Here is an 18,531-nt window from a genome sequence, read left to right as displayed (position 1 = left end):
AACTGCCAAGAGAGTTGGTTGACTTGTGGGACAGTTGTGCAGTTGTGCGAGCCGTTCTTGTTTAGAGTGAGTGCATTAAACTGACATGTAAAAAGGCGGATAGCGAATAGTCGATCAAACAAACTGTCACGCCCTTGCATCTTCACAACATGTCGAAAGAGGGCTGTTCGAAGTTTAGTCACGACCAAAGTTCATTGGTTGACTTGGAAGTTGCGACCGACCAGGGTAGGCGAAACAGAAGGTCCAGTGACGTCGCGTCGTGTTCGTGCCTCCCTTTGATACGAACCCCGCAGTAGCTGACAAACCTCACCCAATCAGGTCGCGTTGGTTCTCGACTCAAAGGGCGTACGCCTTCCTTCAGGAGTAGCTTCAATTCCTCTGCTGATTGCTCCATTGACCTTTCATTCTCCACTGCCACGCTCGACAATGACTTCGACAGACGACTTGACCGTCACGCTCACCTCGCACTGCCTGTGCAAGGCGAACAACTTCACAACTCAGGTACCGAAGTCGAAGCTTCCTCTTCCGGCCCCAATCTGCCATTGTTGGTCCTGCAGACATGTCACCGGTTCTCTCTACACAGCAGACGTACGCTGGCCAGAACCACGAGCAAACGTCGACGTGTCAAAGCTGAAGGTGTACTCATTCACACCTCGTGTCAACCTGCTCTTCTGTCCAACATGCTCGACGCCGATGTTCTGGGAAATGCTTGATGAGCCTTCTTGTCCGCTTGGAGTGTTCACTGGAACGCTGACGAACGAGGGGGTGAGGCCGATCAAGTTCATCGAACAGAGCTTCGTTGGTGACACAATTGATGGAGGGGCAAGCGTGTGGCTGCAGCATGCAAACGCAGATGGTCCAAAATGCACACGTTTCAGGCTCGAGGCTGAGGATAGCGCATCGAAAGACGCGTTACCACAAGACTGGCCTCCCGTGGATGAGCTTACAGGGTTTGAAAAGAAGACAGGGGACTCGGTCCCCATTCGCTGCAAGTGCAAGGGTATCGACTTCGTTCTGCAGCGCGGTGACTACTCGGGCGTGAGTAAGGATCACCTTCCTTGGAACATCGATCCGGACACGCATAAACTCTCGACTGTCTTCTGTGGTTGCGACTCATGCCGACTGCAGGGCGGTATCGACATATGGTACTGGGCCTACTTTGACATGAAGCATCTATCTGCCGCCCAGAAAGACGCGCCATTTCCCAGGTCGAAACACGAGCTCAAGTCGTTCATCGACAAGCAGAACCCCATCATTGGCAGTCTGGCCTATTATGCATCCGCAACAAGGGCTGGTGTCTTGCGCTTCTTCTGCAGCACTTGCTCGGCCACCGTCTTCTTCGCCGAGGACGAGCGTCCTGAGCTGCTGGACGTCTCGGTGGGTCTTCTTGATGCCCCAGACGGCGCTCGAGCAGAGGGCTTCTTGTCGTGGTCTTTTGGCAAGATCGATTTTAAGGAGGACGCAAATGGTGGATGGCGACTAGGGCATTTCGACAGCGTAGAGATGGAAGCTGAAAAGTGGAGGATCGCACGAGGTTATTCTAAGAATTGGAGGAGGCTCGGAGAAGAGACTGCCTAGGGTGGGCAGTAGCTGCTGTGAAGAGGCTGGAACCGCTATCATATCACAGGGTGAATGCAAGCCAACCAACGAGAGGATGGCAACAGAGGGCTGGGTGCCTTGGACAAGCACACCGCTATCATCCTTGTATCGTCATGCAAACGAAAGCCAAAAAACCGTGAGCTCACCTTGTTGCTCATGAAGTCTATCGGGTCTATATAGATCATAGATTTGGGAGTGATCTCATCGGAATAAGGCTGACTCATGGTATAGAAGAGATTAGCACCACCCTCAGAGTTGCACGCTAATTAGGTGGTGTGAACTCTTTTGCCAGTTGCTTTTGCAGCTGACCTTCACATCTTAAGGTACTCGGTTCGAATACGCAGATGTGGGACAGTCTTTTTGCGTTCCCCTGAACTGCTTCCAAACAAGGCTGTTCAATCGCTTTGGAAGCAGAAAATGGTGCCCAGAGGCCTTCAGCACGCTGCAGAAAGTCCAACAACAGTCCTGCTCTACCTGCGGAGGTGGACCTCTGATCTCTCCGCATATTCCAAATCTTGGAAACACTGCCAGGAGGCCCCTAAGTTGAGAGTGGCCGAAAATTGCGTTGCCAGGTTATCTATTCAAGAGATCCCAAAGAACAAGGTCGATATTCCTATGTCACTGCCCGTCGGACATGAATATTTGACTGAAGCTTCACGGCTTCACGGCTTCAAATGGTTGGACTTCGCCCTAGGATACCACGAATTTTCAGAGTCTGATTCCTGCACCTTATGTGCCGGTACCAGAGCATTGGCATGGAGATTCCCATATTACGACAGAAGCGACTAGGCCACTAAACGAAGCATGCAGGAGGCTGTCGAGCAGAGAGTGGTGTGTCATTCTTCTATTTGAATGACTTCAATAGTCTCAAGTACCCCAATGGGACACGCAGACTACCCCAGGAAGGTGGCTACCAGCTTGACTCTTTCAGCGTTCTCGTAACATGAGAACCTGCAGTGCTGCCTCAAAGCGTCCATCATCTCCGCATGACCCCGACCATCTGGCTCCTGCAACATGTGCTTCAACCTGTAGTTGAGCCGACCGCTTGCCTCTCTACATCCTCGATATCAGGGCGTAGCTGCCTGTCCATTCGGTATACGTGTAGCCGAAGCTCTTCATCCTCGAATAACCTGCCTGTATCCTCTCCACCGTATACTGAGGGCTTCTGTGGCTTTTCATCCTGCGTCCGTAATGCATTGAGGTCGCATCCAGGGTGAGCGATTCGAGGGGGAACGGCGAGTCGAGTGTGAGGATGAGCGTGATGGACGCAGTGAAGGTCGACGATCTTATAATCTCTGCCAAGCCGTCGATATACCCATTGCCTCTTGGGTTTGGGTTTCGGCCGAAGAACATTCTTGTGTATTTGGACAGGCAGGCATGGGATATTGGTCAGCTTGGAGAATACAACATGGTGTGGGGCAGTACTGCCTTCTACCAGCCAGGCCAGTACTAGACTCAAGAGTGCAATACTCTTCCTGCACATATCGCAGCTCAAGACATGCAGTATACCTTCCAGCGAGGTTATCCAAGGATCCCATCGAGCCTTTCCAATGACCTTGAGTGGCATTGCAAACACCTCCCGGTCGCCTTCGTGATCAGTGCGAGTGGTGTGGACATGGAAGAGAAGTAGAGTCATCCGGTGGCACATGAGCATGTTTCAGATGGAGGCAACCCTGATCAGCAACCGCCAAACCACTCAAATACGGCGGCCCTGCGCATTTGCGGCTTCATCGGCGGAGAGGTGTTCGCGAGAGCAGTAATAATGGCATGAGCGTGCGCCGAAGATGTCGTCGTAGGGAACGTCGAACCGATTGCATGTTGACGTCTTGACCGCACCCGGCGAAATAGCAGATATTGATACCGAGAGACATGATGTCTGTGAGAACTCGGAGAAGAAGAGCCTTGTATATCTACTGTACGTTGAGGAGGTCAAGTCTTGAGAGCGGGGTCAACGAATGGGAGGTGTTGGCGGAGAGCCTTTGCGCGCACACCCCTCCTCATGTCGACCTACGATACCCCGCACGTAACTGCTCTCAAAATTTTGAACACTATTGCATACAGGCGAGAGCTTCATGATCTCAGTGCAGGCATTTGGAGCAGGCAGAAGTGGTGGTATTAAAAAGATATTTACAGAAAGGCTTTCGACCACGGCAGTCCAATCACCAGAAAGCTCAAAACATCTCAACGTCTAAACGCTATGATGCAAGCTCAGCATGCATGTCTGATGGCCAGCACCGTCACAATCCCTCACAAGATCCTCAAGTTGCTCCAGGAATCTTGCCTGGGGACCGTAATCTATCGTCTCAAGCTGGCGTCGCAGCGCTTCCATCTCCGTCTTCAACGCAGCAAAAATTATGTCTCTGGCTGCTTGAAAGCCTTCTGCGCTCATATCTAGAAGGGACTTCATTCCTCCGACAGCCTCAAGCCCCCTCGCCATCACATTGTTTGTGGTGCGAATTATTGCCTTTGCCTTGCTCTCGTGCCAAACATCTTCTTCAGACTCCTCCCAGTCTTGGAAAGACTGTCCGAAATAGTGTCTCCGAGCACAGTACTTGTTGTAACAGAGGACCTTCGTGGCCAGATATTCACGGAAGGTGTCGATGCCGTTATCGAAGGAGTATTGGGCATATGATGCATCTGCAGCAATCGCGTCTTCGCCGTTCTTCGGGATGAAGAGGAGGATGGTGTGGTGGTAATCGGTTCTTGTGGGTGCATACTGGCCGGTGTACTGCAGCTCGACTTTGTGAACAGGCTTCTGTTCGGCAAGCGTTATTTCTTCGATATCGATGTTCAATCCTACAGTCGTCGGTAAAAGCAGCAGAGACGGGAATCGGCACCGAATATTTACCTTCCACGCAAAATGCCAGCCAGGCGGAGTTGTAAACGATGGCAGCGACACATTTGTTGATACTGACAAATGTTCTCTTCATGCTCTCGCTCACGACCGAACCGAAGAGAGGTTCTTCTGCCTCAGGCTTTTGGCAAACTTGTGCAGAGATCTCGAGAAAGCCGTCGTCAGCCAGGTAGTGGTCGACAAGCACATCCCAGCACATCGCCCGCATCTGCTCGAAAGCAACACCGTTGTACAGGCTGGCGAGGCGGCGCATGTCTCTGTTGGTATCTCGGGTATTGCTCATGGTTTCAGTTTGAAGGTATTTGTTGCTGTTGGCGCACTTCCTTTTGCTGTGGGCGTTGTGGTAGTGAGTGATTGGGAAGGTCTTGGCGTGGAGCCTGGATTCGATTTGGCGCCGAAATGCCACCATTTGGACTACGAACGGCATTTACTGAGGCTTGACAACGCATTTTGGGAAAATTTGATTCAGAGACTATTGCTTTTCGCATTTGGAGCATCACGCTGAATGGAGTTGTGCCTGGATTGGAGACAAAGAGAAATTCGAGAGTTCTGAGGCAAACACCTCGAATGCGCCGGAAAGCTACTACGAATGCAACGCTACGTCATGTGCGCACGAAAGGTTATGTGAAATGGAGACGTTCCCTGCATCTTCGACTAGTCCAGAATAGCCCAATGTGCATCGCTATGGCGCTCTCTGCTGGAGAAACGATACCAAATCTGGTCTATGTCCGCGCGCAGCATCTCCATCTAGTCCCCAACACTATACACTACGAGGTTCTCAATCTCCGCCCAAGTCTTGTCCTTCGTAGGTCTCAATACTCAAGGTCTTCCAGCTGCTTCCACCTAGTAGTGTGCGATTGTGGCGTGTAGCGATCTGGTGGACTACACGGTCGAGAGAGTGGTCTGGCTTTGTAGCCCTGGAGATATCAAGTTTGTCGTGCTGTCGCGCGTATGTGTGTTCAAGAGGGTAGCGGAGGGGCCCAAGGTCTGGTCAAAGGCAACTTTCTGCAGCCCTTTTCTGGCGCCGGTCCTGTCTCTCTGTCGTTCATCCAGCTCACCATTGGTCTTATCAGATGAAGCGCGGGGCGCATCATGGAGGTCTTCAAGTCTTGTTTCTCTGTCCCTTGTGCAGATCAGTGCTAGATTGGCGACTACATCAGCACCTGGCTCTCTTGTTCGTTGAATTGTTTTCGTCTCTTGAAGCGGTGCAATCCGCTTCGACTGTACAGAAACTTGTTTGTGTCAGTGCATGGAGGTTTCTAGTTATGCAAGCTAGAACAAACCATGCAGACATGGACGAAGCCGGCTCCCAGCAATTGAGCGAGATCGTTGAACATGATAAGGATGGGCATAGCAGCGTCTGATGATAGCAAGGTCGAGTTATGCAGGGGTCCAAAGAAGGGCGAAGTGAGTGTGAGTTGGAGGGTTGGGCAGAGGAGTGGGGCTCTATGGCGCGCTTTTGCTTTGCTGTCTCCGGAGCTTCGATCGACTTAGTGAAGTTTCTCAAGCTCCATTCCACCATTTCTCTCAAACTGCCTTAATTCACAACGTCATTACTCAAAATGCTGGCTACAGCTCACTATCTCTACCTCGCAATGAATATGCAGCTCAACGTTTGTGATCAAATCAGAGATCACAAGCCCTTACGTGCCCATCGACGTCTCTCCCTCCTCCCACTACAGACTCCAATGGTCTGGCTGGTGCAGCATTGCTGACACCTGGTATGTCAGACTTTAATGCTATCTTTTATAACTGAAAGTTAAACATCATGTATTCGGCAAGCTGCTTCATGCCAAAGATCTCTCCCATCGACAGCTCAGTGGTAATGACTTCGTGAGCTCGCCCGCTCGCTCTATGATCTTGTTAGTACCCTCAGTGCTCACGAAGAAAGAAAACAAACACAACTACACTAAACAACTATCTACATCCTCCTACAGTGAATCAACCATCCTTCTTCCTGATGGCATAGGCAGCGCGACGCATGCTGAGGTATATATAATGAACGCAAAGCCAATGTGCAAGTGACAGTGTGGGGAATGGGCGCTCAAGCGAGATGAGGTGACGACATTGACAGTACGCTCAAGGCTGCCAGAACTGCTGAAGTACACACTGAGCACGGATCCCCAGAAGTGATGCAGTGGCACAACGTAGTGTGCTGACCCAGTGCATCTTGCTTGACAACCAACTCGACCTAGCCTGAGAGTGTGAAACTCAGGCGTTGAAATGTAGAACATCGAATCCAAATTTGGAGGCAGGATACACAGCCACAGTAGACGCGAAGCGATCAAAGTACCGCAGTATTCACAGGCTCAGTGCGCGTCAAGGTTGTGAGTGACTGCTCATATGCAAGAGTTTACAAGCCTAATGCTCGAGTGCAGTGCTGTAGTCGGCTCGCGCGAATAAGTGCAGAAAATTCTATGCGCGATGACAACGTTTGCCGTGGGTATGTTGTTGGGCTTCCGGGCGCGCAGGTGAATGCTCGTTTGTAGGTATCGTGCTTGGTCCAGCACCAGCAAACTTGGAAAGCTCCGCTCGACGACTCCAATGACAAGCCACTACCAAGATGGGAAATCTATGCTGCGCCTCCAGAACTAACGCAGCAGGCGAGACAGACATATCGCTGTCAATCGCACTAGACCATGTTCTTACCGTCTTCCTCCTCTGCTTCGAAGCCGCCATTAACACCTTCCCCTTCTACCCGCCCCTCCTCTCAACCACGCGACTGGTTCCAAGCAACACTATCCCCTGGCTTCCTTCCCACATCAAAGTATGGGAGTTCACTCGCGACTACGAAGCCTCCTTGAAAATCTCTCCTCACAATCTTGGAGACCTCCCGACCTGGTACCGTGGAGTCGACCGCGCGCTCCGCAAAACAGATCGCTGCGACCACTTCTGCCTCCTTCTGGATAGCGCATTTCGCGCAAAGCTAGAAGGTACGAACCCACTTCAACTCCAAAGCCGATGTACTGACCGAACCCGCAAGAACACAACCTCGGAACAAGTCGCTGGGTGCGCTTCCCCCCTCGCCCGCTTGCCCTCTTTGCCGAAATCAAGCCCAATCAGTCATCCCCAACGTCTCATCTTGAAGAGCTTGACGAAATCCCTCCAGCGATGCACTCCGTCCTCGAAATCACCACGACGAACGGCGCAAAGCTGATATTCGATGGCACGCCGGAACAGTTTGGGTGGAGTAATTCGGCATGGACTCTGGACAAAGGGGATATTGAGAAGTATTACGTGGAAGGGGAAGTGGGCATGATGCATTTTGCTGATGAGGAGAAGAGAGCGCTGAAGAGATTGGTGTTGGAGCAGGATCAAACCCCCTGGGAAACCTTGTTTGGGAGAATGGAGGAGTTGCTCTCTGAGATGAACTGGGAGGCCTTCAAAGAACTCGAGGACGAGGAGTTATGGGAGACGATCAAAGACCAGGCGCGTCGCAAGTTTGAGGGCGTTGGAGATTCGTGACTGATAGAAGACAGGATGACCATGGCGACTTCTAAAGAGAGATGATATGACCTTGCTTTTGAGCGTAATGTGCTAGAGATGCCCCTCCTATGGCGCTGTTGGTGCCCACTTACTCTTCTCTCTTATCTTGGCTCCGTAGATATAGAACAGGATCGGCACTGGTAGGAAAGCAACGCAAAGGAAACCTAACAGACTACTCGCCCATGGCACACCCAAATTATGGTACATTGTATGCGTGAACAGCGGGAAGAAGGCGCCAGCAAACGATCGAATAAATGTGTTCACGGCAATGGCGCTGTTCGAATAGAAGCCATAGCAATCAATGAGGTAGCTCAGACCTTGCCAAAATGGCACCATGCAGCCGAGACCGATGAGTGCGATAGAAAGCACCTGTGGTACCCAGGTAATGTTTGGATTGCTTGCCCACGCGAACCTGAGCAATGTTAGCTATAGTGACTTCTGCCAGTAATCTGTAAACTTACCAAAACAACCCGATTGGGAGGGCAATAGCACCCACAATCATTGGTGGTAAGCGCTCTTCGGGTATACTCTTTCCGTGCTTCTTGAACGACCGCGTGAAGTTGGTAGCTGTGCTGTATGCAATGACACCAGCACCCATGATAATGCCGACGATGAAGGCACCGAATGGAAGCTGAGAGATGCCGAGAGACCAGCCACGTTCTTCTTGGAAAGATACTGGGAACGCCTCGAAAAGCAGATAGACGATGCCGTACAAAAAGCTCATGTATGCAGTGACTAGAGCCAGAATAGGCTCCTGCACAAACATAATGAAAGGCCTTCGCAGATAGACGTTGACCACAGTGTTCAGCGTCAGCTTCTGCTGGTCTGCCTTGGAATAATATGCGGTATTGCCAGTGTCTTTGCGTAGCTTGGCAGCTCGCAGCTGCAGGATCCGAGCAGCTGAAGTCTCAGGAATGACGAGGAATCCAATGATGCCAAAGAGTCCGGCCATGATCAGAGTGATCCAGGATGTCCATCTCCAGCCCAAATGTGACTCAGTGATGAAGCCTCCAGCGATAGGTCCGGCGACGGGGCCAGCAAAACCGCCAGTTGCAAACACACAAATGGCGTAAGCTCGAGGAATGGGGTCCCATAGGTCGGCAAGCGCTCCTCCAACTACGGCTAGAGGCGCTGAGGCAAAGAAGCCGCCAAGGAAGCGACCAACGCAGATAGTCGCGACGTTCTGGGCGAGCGCGACTGGGATCTGGAAGATAGCGAATAGCGCAAAGCCAAAGAAGAGGGGTATTTTGCGACCAAGGACTTCTGACAAGGGTCCAAATGCGATAGGTCCGAACACAAAGCCCTAGAGGTATATGATCAGTTCTTGTGGATTGAAAGTATGAGGGCGACCTACCAAGACGAAAAGTGCAACACCCAGGGTGGCGGTAACAAGGTCGACATCAAACTTCTCCACGATTACGCCAATATTGACACTGAAGATAGAGCTCGCGAACGTAACATTGAAAACCATCAGACCCATCGATATCGTGATTCCCCATCTGTGCATCGGTGTCCAGTTCTTTGGGTTTCCAGGATCGTTGGGGTCGGCAAATTCCACCAGGAACCTGTCCGGTACAGGTTCGCCAGCACAATCTGTCTCAACACCTTTCTCGACATCAAGTATTGCACCATTTGAGACGTCTTGGTGGTCTCCCTCGCTCTTCCGCGGTGTCTCGTTGCTCGTCATGGTCGTTTTCGATCGATCTCAAGGCGTGCGCGCCAGCGGCGTGCTTGTCGCTGTTGTTGTTCCTGGCATAGCAGATTTGTGGAGGATTGGTCTTGTTCAACTGTAATTAACGGCTGGGGCATCTTAGGGTTTTGTAGCAACAGCATCGGCACGTAGTGCGTAATACATGTTATTTCCGGCGCGCATGTCGAGATAAGCGTGCATCAGCCTGACAATCTGCCGCAGCCGCCCTCGCAGAAACGCTCTACCAAGTATCTAGCCATTCCCATAGGTTGGAGATGGCACATTGGGATGTTTCCAATTAACTGTACGGACTGGAAAACGATGTTGCGCGATTCACAAGTGCGACTGATGAGGTGTGATGAGGCTCTAGTGTTGGAGGGAGTGGAGACGTCATTGATGTTGGGGCGCGCTTGCCATTTCGGACGAGCCACCCTGACAAATGCACCTCCATCTACAGGAACTGTCCAAAAACCCATTATCCATCAAGACTTCAATCACGAAATTCATCAGAAACCTTGCGAAATGCAGCCCTTCCGCCCTTCTTCTCAGCTTATTCTTGTGCCGTATTGCCGATAATGCTCGCGTTCGCTTCTTCGGCCTTAGACAACGCCGAGCTTAACGAAACACACTTTGCGTCCTAGTTTGCCTGAGAACCACATGGCATATCTTGTACTTGTAGTCCTCCGAGGAGCATTCTGTGTCCTCATCCGTTTCTGTCCACCTCATTGTCGTCTCTAACCCAGCGTTATACTGATCTTGCTTGTCCACGTTCTGTCCGTAAGTCCTGCCTCTGCCAAACGATGTTTCTGGGCTTCTGCGGTCCGAAAGTCGTCGAAATTCTTCAATCCGCTTAATTTCCAACTATGGCGGCAAAGCATTTCTCGGTCTCGATTTGGAGATGCAATACAGCCTGGGATCAGGTATTGTTGTGGTTAAGGTCCGTTTAAAGGTCGACTGTCCAAAGCTTTCAAGGAGAGGACTACCTTCTGCACGTCGATATGCCATGGATCCAATACTGAGGCTGCGGTGGGGTTTTGGAGTAAACAGAGGCCGCGGTTTCAAGCGCTGTAATGCAAATCTAGGTAGCATAAGTTGGGACAGAGAAGACAGGTTATGCGCGCCGCAATAGGACCGACGTGTGCATGTGTAGCACGCTCGCCGTACATATGTGGTTCTAACAGGACCGGACGGCCGTCTGGCTGTATGTAGACTTTGTCTTCGATGGAGAGGACCAGTTGGTGCAGGTAGAGAGCGGAGGCGGGTCTGAGCGAGTTCATGAATTCCCACTGTTTGTCATGTTTTTTCATAGTGCTGATGAGGTCGCGAGGATCGTCAAGGTGAGATGCGTAAGATATGTAAAGCCATTGAAGGGCTTGAAGTCCGGGAGCTCTTTCTCGAGTTCGTATTTGATTTGCTTGCAAGAGATATAGACCGACAAAGTGGGAGGGAGGAGAATGAAGAGGGTCGAGAACGAAACGGTAAACGCGGACGCGGAGCCCTGCTGCTAGAGTGATGTTGCGGTATCGGTCGGTCTGTACAAGGTCTGACTGTACCCCTGACAGACTACCCTAGTCTAGTGTGTGACAGGTCACTGGCCTGAGGTCAGGTATATAGTCGTCATCTCCCAGCTAGATAGTAATTCAGCGCAGTATTCAATTGATGCGATAGTCCTACGTTATCGTTTACCGTAGCTATCAGTACTCTACAGTGGCACACACCGCAACAAGTGAGCAGGCGGCATTCTTGCGGAGGAGGATCGTTGATTTTGTTGAATAGACGTTTAATAAAACCGAACATCGCCAGCGAAGCAAGGAAAGGAGGAGACGCTGGAAATGACTATCGTATGGTGGTTTTGGTGGGGGTGGTACAGCAGTGCGCAGTGAGGTGAGCGTTTCTTTAGTCAGACCCAACTTGCTCACTACAAGCGGCACCACCAAGCTAGGACTATTACCTTGCTACACGTGCCTGCAAAAATTCGCCATCCTCGATAAATTCTTTCTATCTAAAATGTCACACGCTCTTCTCTTTGACCGCCGATATCAGCTTTCAAAATGCTCGTGCTCTTGCTCAAGATGTTCGAGCTCCTGCAATGCCTACGCCATCTCTTGTCTCCGGTTGTGCAAACATTTGACTTCCTTCGTCCGCCAAACAGAAATCCGCCTCACGATCCTCGGCTTCATCGCTCCAGATTGCTTCCTCCTCGCAGTACCTCATACCAGCTACTTCAGCCTCCTATACTCCTGCACCCAAAGCCATGCCGAAATGATTCGCGAATCACTCCACCCATCATCCGCTATCGTCAATCACATGCTGCAAGTTCGACGTACTGGAGCCTTTCAAATCCCCTCAAAGCCGTCAAGAGAGTTTGCCATCCCCATGCACGTCTAGCTCGTTGTTTGTCGCAGTACAGTAAGAGATGTGACACAGTACAGCAAGAGGTCATGTTACAGTACTGTATGAGGTTGAGTAAAAGGACCAACTTGACCAGACTCCTTCAAACAGTAACAGTAACATAACAGCTTCACAGTCAATTCTTCTTTCCGTTCATCCACAGTATATAAACACACAGCTTGAGTTCAATACAACTTCAGTAAACCTCAATTCCATTGCCAGATACCTGTTATATTCAGAACCGTTATATTGTTTCCATGCGCACTGTCGCCTTTCCAACGAGACATGTCAGGTTCTTGGAAAAGCTGGTATCACTGTTGGTGCTGCATTTGAACAATTTGATCATCTCCCTCCAATGAAATCATGATGGTGTCGTGCGCACGTATATTGTAACCACCGACTCCGACATTACCCCTTTCGTGATGCGCATGGACTGCTTTCTGGGCAGCGTATCCAACGAGACGTAGTACTGTACGGTTGAGGCCTGTACCCATTGTTACGGCTCAAAACAGGTCCCTTTACTGGACGTAACAGTAGTACTGTCAGTAACGCCAAGTTTGTGCCATGCCTAGTTTTAATTAGGCAGGAAGGGTGAACGTGGGTCAGACGCGGCACATATTCCTGATCTATCTTGCCCCAGCCTCCTTCTACGCCTCTTTCTCATACAAATATAAGTCATGTGAAGGCTACTGTAGGTACTGCAGTACTACGGCTGCTACAGCTATTGTTATTGAGTACTGTACAGTCAAGTTTAACACTAGGGACTGACCGATCACGTGCCTGGCATAGTAGCAGATTTACCAACGGTAGTACGTCTCGTTGGATAGGCTGTTTCTGGCTCCCAAGTTGTGTGTGCGGAGCCATACTGGTGCGAGTCGTCATTGTATCCGCCATCATGGGGCGCTTCATCAGCTGCAGACCCTGGCGAGCACGACATGCAACATAAGAGGGATCGAAGTAGTACTCTCAGATATCAAGATGACCACGGCGGAGGGTGCAGACGCATATCAATTGCATGAGGACATTTTCATAAGGAGGCAAGGGTGGATTTACAAAGGAGTTTAAAATGGTAAGAATGTAAGGTACGGAAATTGTGACGGTTTATGGAGTGAAGCGGTCATGTCTGCCACGTGTGCTGGTGCAGTGCTCTTGCCTGTTCCAACAGCACTTTCTGGCTGCACGACAGATACGTCATGTAAACAGACCCTGATGACTGCCGGGTGAGGGACAATCACAGAACAACAACACAACAGAATATACTGATTTTACTGCTTCGCGCGGTTACCCCTGACTTACTACCCTGCGCGGTTACACCTTCACTTATTGCATTTACTGCAACAGAAATACATCAGATAAGTTCAGCGCCTTTTAAGAGAGGATGGAGAAGGGCAGAATTCACGGGTATAAGAAGGTGGATGGAAGGCTGTTGAAGGGCTTCGGCGGTCACAAGGCTAGCAAAGGGTGCGGGCGGCGGAATCTTGTATGTTTGGCAGTACGAGACAGAGTGCAGGGGTAGTATGAGTGACTTGTTGTAGTCACCAGACAGTACGATGGGTCGACGACGTAAATTGTTGCGGTACTAGTCAGTCCATACGAGACCCTATTACCCTTACTTAGACTGTTCTGGATCAGCACGTTCCAGAGTCAGTATATAGTCGTCTTCTCCTCACTAGATAGCAACTCAGCGCAGTATTCCATCGACCCGATAGTCCTACGTTATCGTTTACCGTAGCTATCAGTATTCTACAGCGGCCCACGCCGCTACATAAATCACTCCAAGCGCTGTAGGCAGTCTAGCTGCACATTGCGGGATGTATTAAACATTCTGATCTCGACAAAGACGTCCACGCATATTCAGCAATGGTGAAGTATCTTATTCTTCTACATGTGTCACGGCGCTCGCGAAATACAAGGAGGTAATAAGTGTTTGCGATGAGTGCACATAGTGCTAGTTGTCAATAATATCCCAGAATAGACAGTGTAAGGTGAGAAAACGCCATTAAGACAGTCGCTGTTTTTGTTCGCCATCGCCACCATGTAAATGCAGGCCTAAGCCAAGAGCCGTACGCCAGAAAGATGCAAGTAGTATACAAGTTCACACGCAGAGTAAGTAAGCCGAGGCCTACGATATATCCATGGGTTCAACAGCGTTGCCACCAGTGGTGTTGCTAGCACTCGCGGGTGGAGCCGGCGCGGTTGGCTGCTTGTAGATAGTCTGCATAGCAGGAGCTGGGATGTTGATACCGGCGTTCACACCATCATGTCGGACCTGAGGCGAAGGCATGTAAGCCCATACAGGGTTAGGACCGTATCCAGTAGGAGTAGATGGAGTCGCTGGGGTCGAGGACTTGCGTGGGGCTTTGTTCTTAGGGCCGCCTCCGCGCTGCGCTCGGGGAGCTGGGAAGCATGCGTTCTTCACGCGAGTTTGGAACTCCGTTGCGAAGTTGTCGAATGGCTTCTTTAACTCGGTGGTGTTCCAGCCTAGCTTGTTCTTCATGCACTCGGACTTGCGATGACTGATAGTGGAGCCTTCGATGCGGATACCGTTGTTCTCCCAGCGCCTGCAAACATCTGATCGTGACAAAATGAGGAGTACAACAAGCAAGCTGACGTTGTCGTTGTCGAGGAGGTGAGGGCAGTAGTCGCAGACATTACAAGCGAACTCGCGCATCTCCTCAAGTTCTCTGGTATCTGAGCAGTTGACGAAACGTTCGGCCATGGAGAACGGGCGCACCATATCCCTGCAAATGTGGGACTGCAGAGTGGCAGCAACGGAGGAGACGGAAATGGGGTAGGTCTCCTCACGATTAAGTCGACTCGTGGCTGCTGCTGATACGGTACCTGGGATGTAGATGATCTCGATGTCGTCCCATGGACCGCGATCAATGCGTAGCTCTTTCACCGGTTTGTCACCAGCCGCTTTTAGAGCCTCCTCTTGCTTGGTAGCGGCCTCACGGGCAGCTCTGACGGCCTCTCGAGGGGTCACAACGTTGAACTTGGCGGCCAACTCGATGGAATCCTTGTGCATCTCGAACCTTGAAAGCTTGCGTTCAACATCTGGGGCACGGATCCAATCTTCAGACCACGGCTCCTCGGCAAGGATCTTGTAGAAGACTTTGGTGAGAGCACGGAGCTTGACCTCCTGATCAGACAGCTGACGCCTGCTGAAGTAAAGTTCATCGGTCTCAATGTAGGCGTTCTCAATGAAGGTCTTGCGGTCCTTCTGGGTAAGGCTGCCTCTTGAAGGGTCATTCTTCCAGTCGGCAATGACTTGCATGAACCTGGCGTGAAAAATGTCGTCAAAATGCCTTGAGACAGGCTGAGCTGATGCTGACATTCTGTAAGCATGTGACATTATGATAGTGTGTGTTGTTTAGTCTTACGAGCTATAGCCTGTGGCGTGGATTGTTGTTGTGGTGGTGATGCTGAGGCAGCCGCATCCTGGTTGATAGGTGCAGGTGACATAATGTCTTGAGCTCGGACGCGGGAATGCACGCCACTACCCGCAAAAGGATCGGATTGGTGTATTGCAAGTTGGTCCGAATGGCTGTAATGACTGTAATGTTAATGAAATCCGATGGAGTTGACGCGCGATAGTTCTTGCGCTGATAGACGCGGGGTGGTTGGGGTGCTTTAGCTCGGGTTGCGGTGTGAAAACATTGCCCACAATTCACAGTCGCGTAATTAGGGGCTTGGCGAACGATGCATTGGCTAGTCACGTGTAACGCGCTCCCTCGAACAACACGTCATAGCTCAACACTCGATACTCCGCCCATCTTGTAACATTTACTGCCTATAGTTCTTGCATGGCTGTTTCCATTGAGATGTCATTCAGACCTGACATGTTCCTATAGCTCACAAACAGACGTGACGCTTCAGTCTAAGCCCGATCTCTAACACCAGAGCACGTCTCGCTCTGACTATACGCCGCTCGCTGCACTTTTCAATGTGCTGATCCACAAAGCTTGTCACTACAGCCAATTTCATTTGCGGCAGCAACGATGTGATCCTGAGCCTTGTGGGTTATGAGACTTTACAACGTCATGGTCAACTGTTCGTATTCAGTTCACAAGAGTGCAAGGCTCATGGAACGATGCCCTTCATCATTCCCGCCATTTTCGATCTGGTCGTTCTTTTACCCTCCTATAGCTACTTCCCATTGGATCATCATTTAGACCTTTGACCTCGGTCCGGCGTCTGTCCGCGCAGCCATCTCGAGCGAATCTCCTCACTTTAACCTGGCTCCATTTTGGCGCTGAGCAGCAACCTTGTACGAATCTATCTCGTACGAATTTTATCTACTGTACGATAATGTTAACTGTCTCTTCAGTTCACGTCATACCTGCAGGACAGCCTGACAAAAGACGTACCTCTTCACACTGTGGCATTATGGGCAAGAGCATCTTTGCGGCGCTGATCTCGTGCAAATTGATAGCTAGTACGCAGATAGGTATCTCGAAGTTATGCCAGAACACTAGAACTACCGACCTACATTTCGAAGGCGACTTGAATCTGCCGCATGTATTCAAGGGTCAGCTCTTACGACGCTGACAGGACGACCAAAAGAGGCTGTGAGACAGAGTGTACCAGCAGAGTCATGTATTCGGTATATTTACTCATTCGCCCGGGGTATCGCCAACCAGCGGAACCACCACTCTCAACAGATCTTCGCAGATGATGACATCATGCAGTGTTTCTGTACTCAGTCTGTGCGCCTTCTACACTTGATCTTCAACAGATTTCCATCCGGGCGCCTTTATCAAGTTATACGTGAATCGCTGTCCTCTTAGTGTTCACCACTCAGGAATATCCATTAGAAAATCGTCCTGACGTCCAAAACACAACAACGACCACCTCAAACCAGCCCCTCAACATCCTAGTACCCGGCTCCAGCATAGCAGGTCCCTGCCTCGCCTTCTGGCTCCACAAACTCATCCCAATATGTAGCATCACCATCCTCGAGCGCTCTCTCGTCCCGCGTCACCACGGCCAAGCAGTAGACCTACGCTTAGCATTCGTCCCAATTGTGTCGAAAATGGGTTTACTGGGTGCCGTACGCGGCAAGACCACTACCGAAGAAGGCGTGCAGTTTGTGCATGCGGATTGCAGGACGAGAGCTACGTTTCCATCGAGTGGAAACATTGAAGCACAGAGTGAGACGAGTGAATTTGAAGTGCTGAGGGGGGGAGGGGGGTTGGCAAGTATATTGGTGCTTGCAAAAATGTGCAGACTCCCCTGACCTTGGTGCAGTGATGCGTACAGTAGGTACGTACCGTGGTTCACGAAGGCGGACAACCTTGTGAGTGGCCGTTCACCACGCTGTTGCCTTGCATGACATCTACCATACAGTCAATTCTGTCAACCAAGATAGAAACAGCTACTTAGAAGCTTTCATTTTTACATAACGTAAGTCTGTCGCAGTAGTGAACCAAGTTCAGGGGGGTCTGTACATTTTGCAACCGCTATATTCATGGACGCGACGGAAAACCTAGAAAGAGTTAATTATATGTTCGACGAGGCGATATCTTCGATTAAAGAGGAGAACGACCAGATCAAAGTCACATTTTTCAATCGCCTACCACCAGCACACTTTGACCTTGTCGTCGGAGCAGACGGCATGACATCCCGCACGCGCCATCTAGTCTTCGGCCGTAGACCCAAGTGACGACGAGTACATCCACCGTCTAGGCCAGTACGCAGTCCTATTCACCATGCCACGCACCGACTCGGTATACTGCACCGCGCGGCCGGCTTCTCTTACTTCGCCCAAACAGCTACGGGAACAGGAGAACTTATATGGTCGTCACCGACTCAAATTTGTCCCGCTTTGAGGATATCGACGAGGCGATGAGAAAGGATGATGGGAAAACGCAGGAGGCCCGGTTTGAGAAGAAATCAGAAGGCGCGGGGTTCGTGAATGAGAGGTGTGTAAGGGAGACGCAGAAGGCTGGGGATTACTATGTACAGCAGATCGCGCAGGTTAAGATGAAAAGCTGGAGCGATGGAAAAGCGGTGCTGTTGAGTGATGCTGCGTATTTCCCTCCTCCGATCTCTGGCGTGGTGAGCACGTTCTGGTGGAGCGTGTATGGATACTACCGGTTGAAAGGGTGCTGGGTCTGCGATCATTGGCACATATGTGCTTGCTGGGGAGCTGAGCAGCAACCAGGATAATACACTGCATGCACTGAAGCAGTATGAGAAGACTGAGGCCGTATGTTGAGAAAGCGCAGAGACTGATACCTGGCGCGTCGCAGGTAGCTAACCCGCAGACGGAGTGGGGAGTATGGATATTCAATAAAATCACGGGCGTTGCTTCAAGTGCGATTGTGAAGGGGCTTGGTGGCGTTGTTGGGAGATTCTTGACGGCTTTTGGTGGCACAGCAGATTTTCCATTTCCAGAGTATGTGGTTTCAACGACAGGAGGAGATTGAGGGAGTTATATGTTTCATTTATGCTGCGGAAGTTATCTCATACTGCGGAATTTACTTTCATATTTGACGAATCTTAACGA

The 18,531-nt window shown here is 50.7% G+C and overlaps 7 protein-coding genes across 7 annotated transcripts; 3 read left to right on the top strand and 4 right to left on the bottom strand.

Annotated features, from left to right (window-relative positions):
* Window positions 1-149: 149 nt before the first annotated feature.
* On the top strand, window positions 150-1,578 carry BU25DRAFT_435541 (uncharacterized protein; the record flags this gene model as incomplete). Its single annotated transcript, XM_033708925.1, has 2 exons — window positions 150-225; window positions 440-1,578. 2 exons carry the CDS (start codon window positions 150-152, stop codon window positions 1,576-1,578), a joined length of 1,215 nt encoding a protein of 404 aa, XP_033555573.1.
* Window positions 1,579-2,362: 784 nt separating this feature from the next.
* On the bottom strand, window positions 2,363-3,360 carry BU25DRAFT_238798 (uncharacterized protein). The gene has a single exon (XM_033701498.1). It carries the CDS (start codon window positions 3,251-3,253, stop codon window positions 2,621-2,623), a length of 633 nt encoding a protein of 210 aa, XP_033555572.1. The 5' UTR covers window positions 3,254-3,360; the 3' UTR covers window positions 2,363-2,620.
* Window positions 3,361-3,794: 434 nt separating this feature from the next.
* Window positions 3,795-4,924, bottom strand: BU25DRAFT_416154 (uncharacterized protein). Its single transcript, XM_033707711.1, has one exon. The coding sequence runs from the start codon at window positions 4,860-4,862 to the stop codon at window positions 4,206-4,208; it is 657 nt and encodes a 218-aa protein (XP_033555571.1). The 5' UTR covers window positions 4,863-4,924; the 3' UTR covers window positions 3,795-4,205.
* Window positions 4,925-7,016: 2,092 nt separating this feature from the next.
* BU25DRAFT_354605 (uncharacterized protein) lies at window positions 7,017-7,918 on the top strand (the record flags this gene model as incomplete). Its single annotated transcript, XM_033703516.1, has 2 exons — window positions 7,017-7,386; window positions 7,437-7,918. The coding sequence occupies 2 exons, from the start codon at window positions 7,017-7,019 to the stop codon at window positions 7,916-7,918; spliced, it is 852 nt and encodes a 283-aa protein (XP_033555570.1).
* BU25DRAFT_238776 (MFS general substrate transporter) lies at window positions 7,808-9,771 on the bottom strand. The gene is made up of 3 exons (XM_033701497.1): window positions 9,294-9,771; window positions 8,401-9,242; window positions 7,808-8,351 (listed from the first exon to the last, which is right to left on the bottom strand). The coding sequence occupies exons 1-3, from the start codon at window positions 9,624-9,626 to the stop codon at window positions 8,006-8,008; spliced, it is 1,521 nt and encodes a 506-aa protein (XP_033555569.1). The 5' UTR covers window positions 9,627-9,771; the 3' UTR covers window positions 7,808-8,005.
* Window positions 9,772-13,877: 4,106 nt separating this feature from the next.
* Window positions 13,878-15,648, bottom strand: BU25DRAFT_495799 (uncharacterized protein). Its single transcript, XM_033711883.1, has 2 exons — window positions 15,404-15,648; window positions 13,878-15,350 (listed from the first exon to the last, which is right to left on the bottom strand). Exons 1-2 carry the CDS (start codon window positions 15,483-15,485, stop codon window positions 14,143-14,145), a joined length of 1,290 nt encoding a protein of 429 aa, XP_033555568.1. The 5' UTR covers window positions 15,486-15,648; the 3' UTR covers window positions 13,878-14,142.
* Window positions 15,649-16,644: 996 nt separating this feature from the next.
* Window positions 16,645-18,451, top strand: BU25DRAFT_443810 (uncharacterized protein; the record flags this gene model as incomplete). The annotated part of the gene is made up of 5 exons (XM_033709383.1): window positions 16,645-16,729; window positions 16,885-17,221; window positions 17,459-17,681; window positions 17,714-18,080; window positions 18,242-18,451. Exons 1-5 carry the CDS (start codon window positions 16,706-16,708, stop codon window positions 18,449-18,451), a joined length of 1,161 nt encoding a protein of 386 aa, XP_033555567.1. The 5' UTR covers window positions 16,645-16,705.
* Window positions 18,452-18,531: the final 80 nt, after the last annotated feature.

This window comes from Macroventuria anomochaeta, assembly GCF_010093625.1.
Source record: "Macroventuria anomochaeta strain CBS 525.71 unplaced genomic scaffold BU25scaffold_56, whole genome shotgun sequence".
NCBI lineage: Eukaryota > Fungi > Ascomycota > Dothideomycetes > Pleosporales > Didymellaceae > Macroventuria > Macroventuria anomochaeta.
The sequence above is the reverse complement of the archived record's forward strand: the minus strand, read 5'-3'. Positions and strand labels throughout refer to the sequence as shown.

Bases quoted from the DNA above. Each gene is read 5' to 3' on its own strand.
- BU25DRAFT_238798 (XM_033701498.1), bottom strand. From the start codon at position 3,253: ATGCTCATGTGCCACCGGATGACTCTACTTCTCTTCCATGTCCACACC.
- BU25DRAFT_416154 (XM_033707711.1), bottom strand. From the start codon at position 4,862: ATGGTGGCATTTCGGCGCCAAATCGAATCCAGGCTCCACGCCAAGACC.
- BU25DRAFT_238776 (XM_033701497.1), bottom strand. From the start codon at position 9,626: ATGACGAGCAACGAGACACCGCGGAAGAGCGAGGGAGACCACCAAGAC. The intron at 9,243-9,293 runs GTAGGTCGCCCT...ATATACCTCTAG, and splicing joins GTGTTGCACTTTTCGTCTTG to GGCTTTGTGTTCGGACCTAT. The intron at 8,352-8,400 runs GTAAGTTTACAG...AACATTGCTCAG, and splicing joins CTCCCAATCGGGTTGTTTTG to GTTCGCGTGGGCAAGCAATC.
- BU25DRAFT_495799 (XM_033711883.1), bottom strand. From the start codon at position 15,485: ATGTCACCTGCACCTATCAACCAGGATGCGGCTGCCTCAGCATCACCA. The intron at 15,351-15,403 runs GTAAGACTAAAC...ACAGAATGTCAG, and splicing joins CACGCCACAGGCTATAGCTC to CATCAGCTCAGCCTGTCTCA.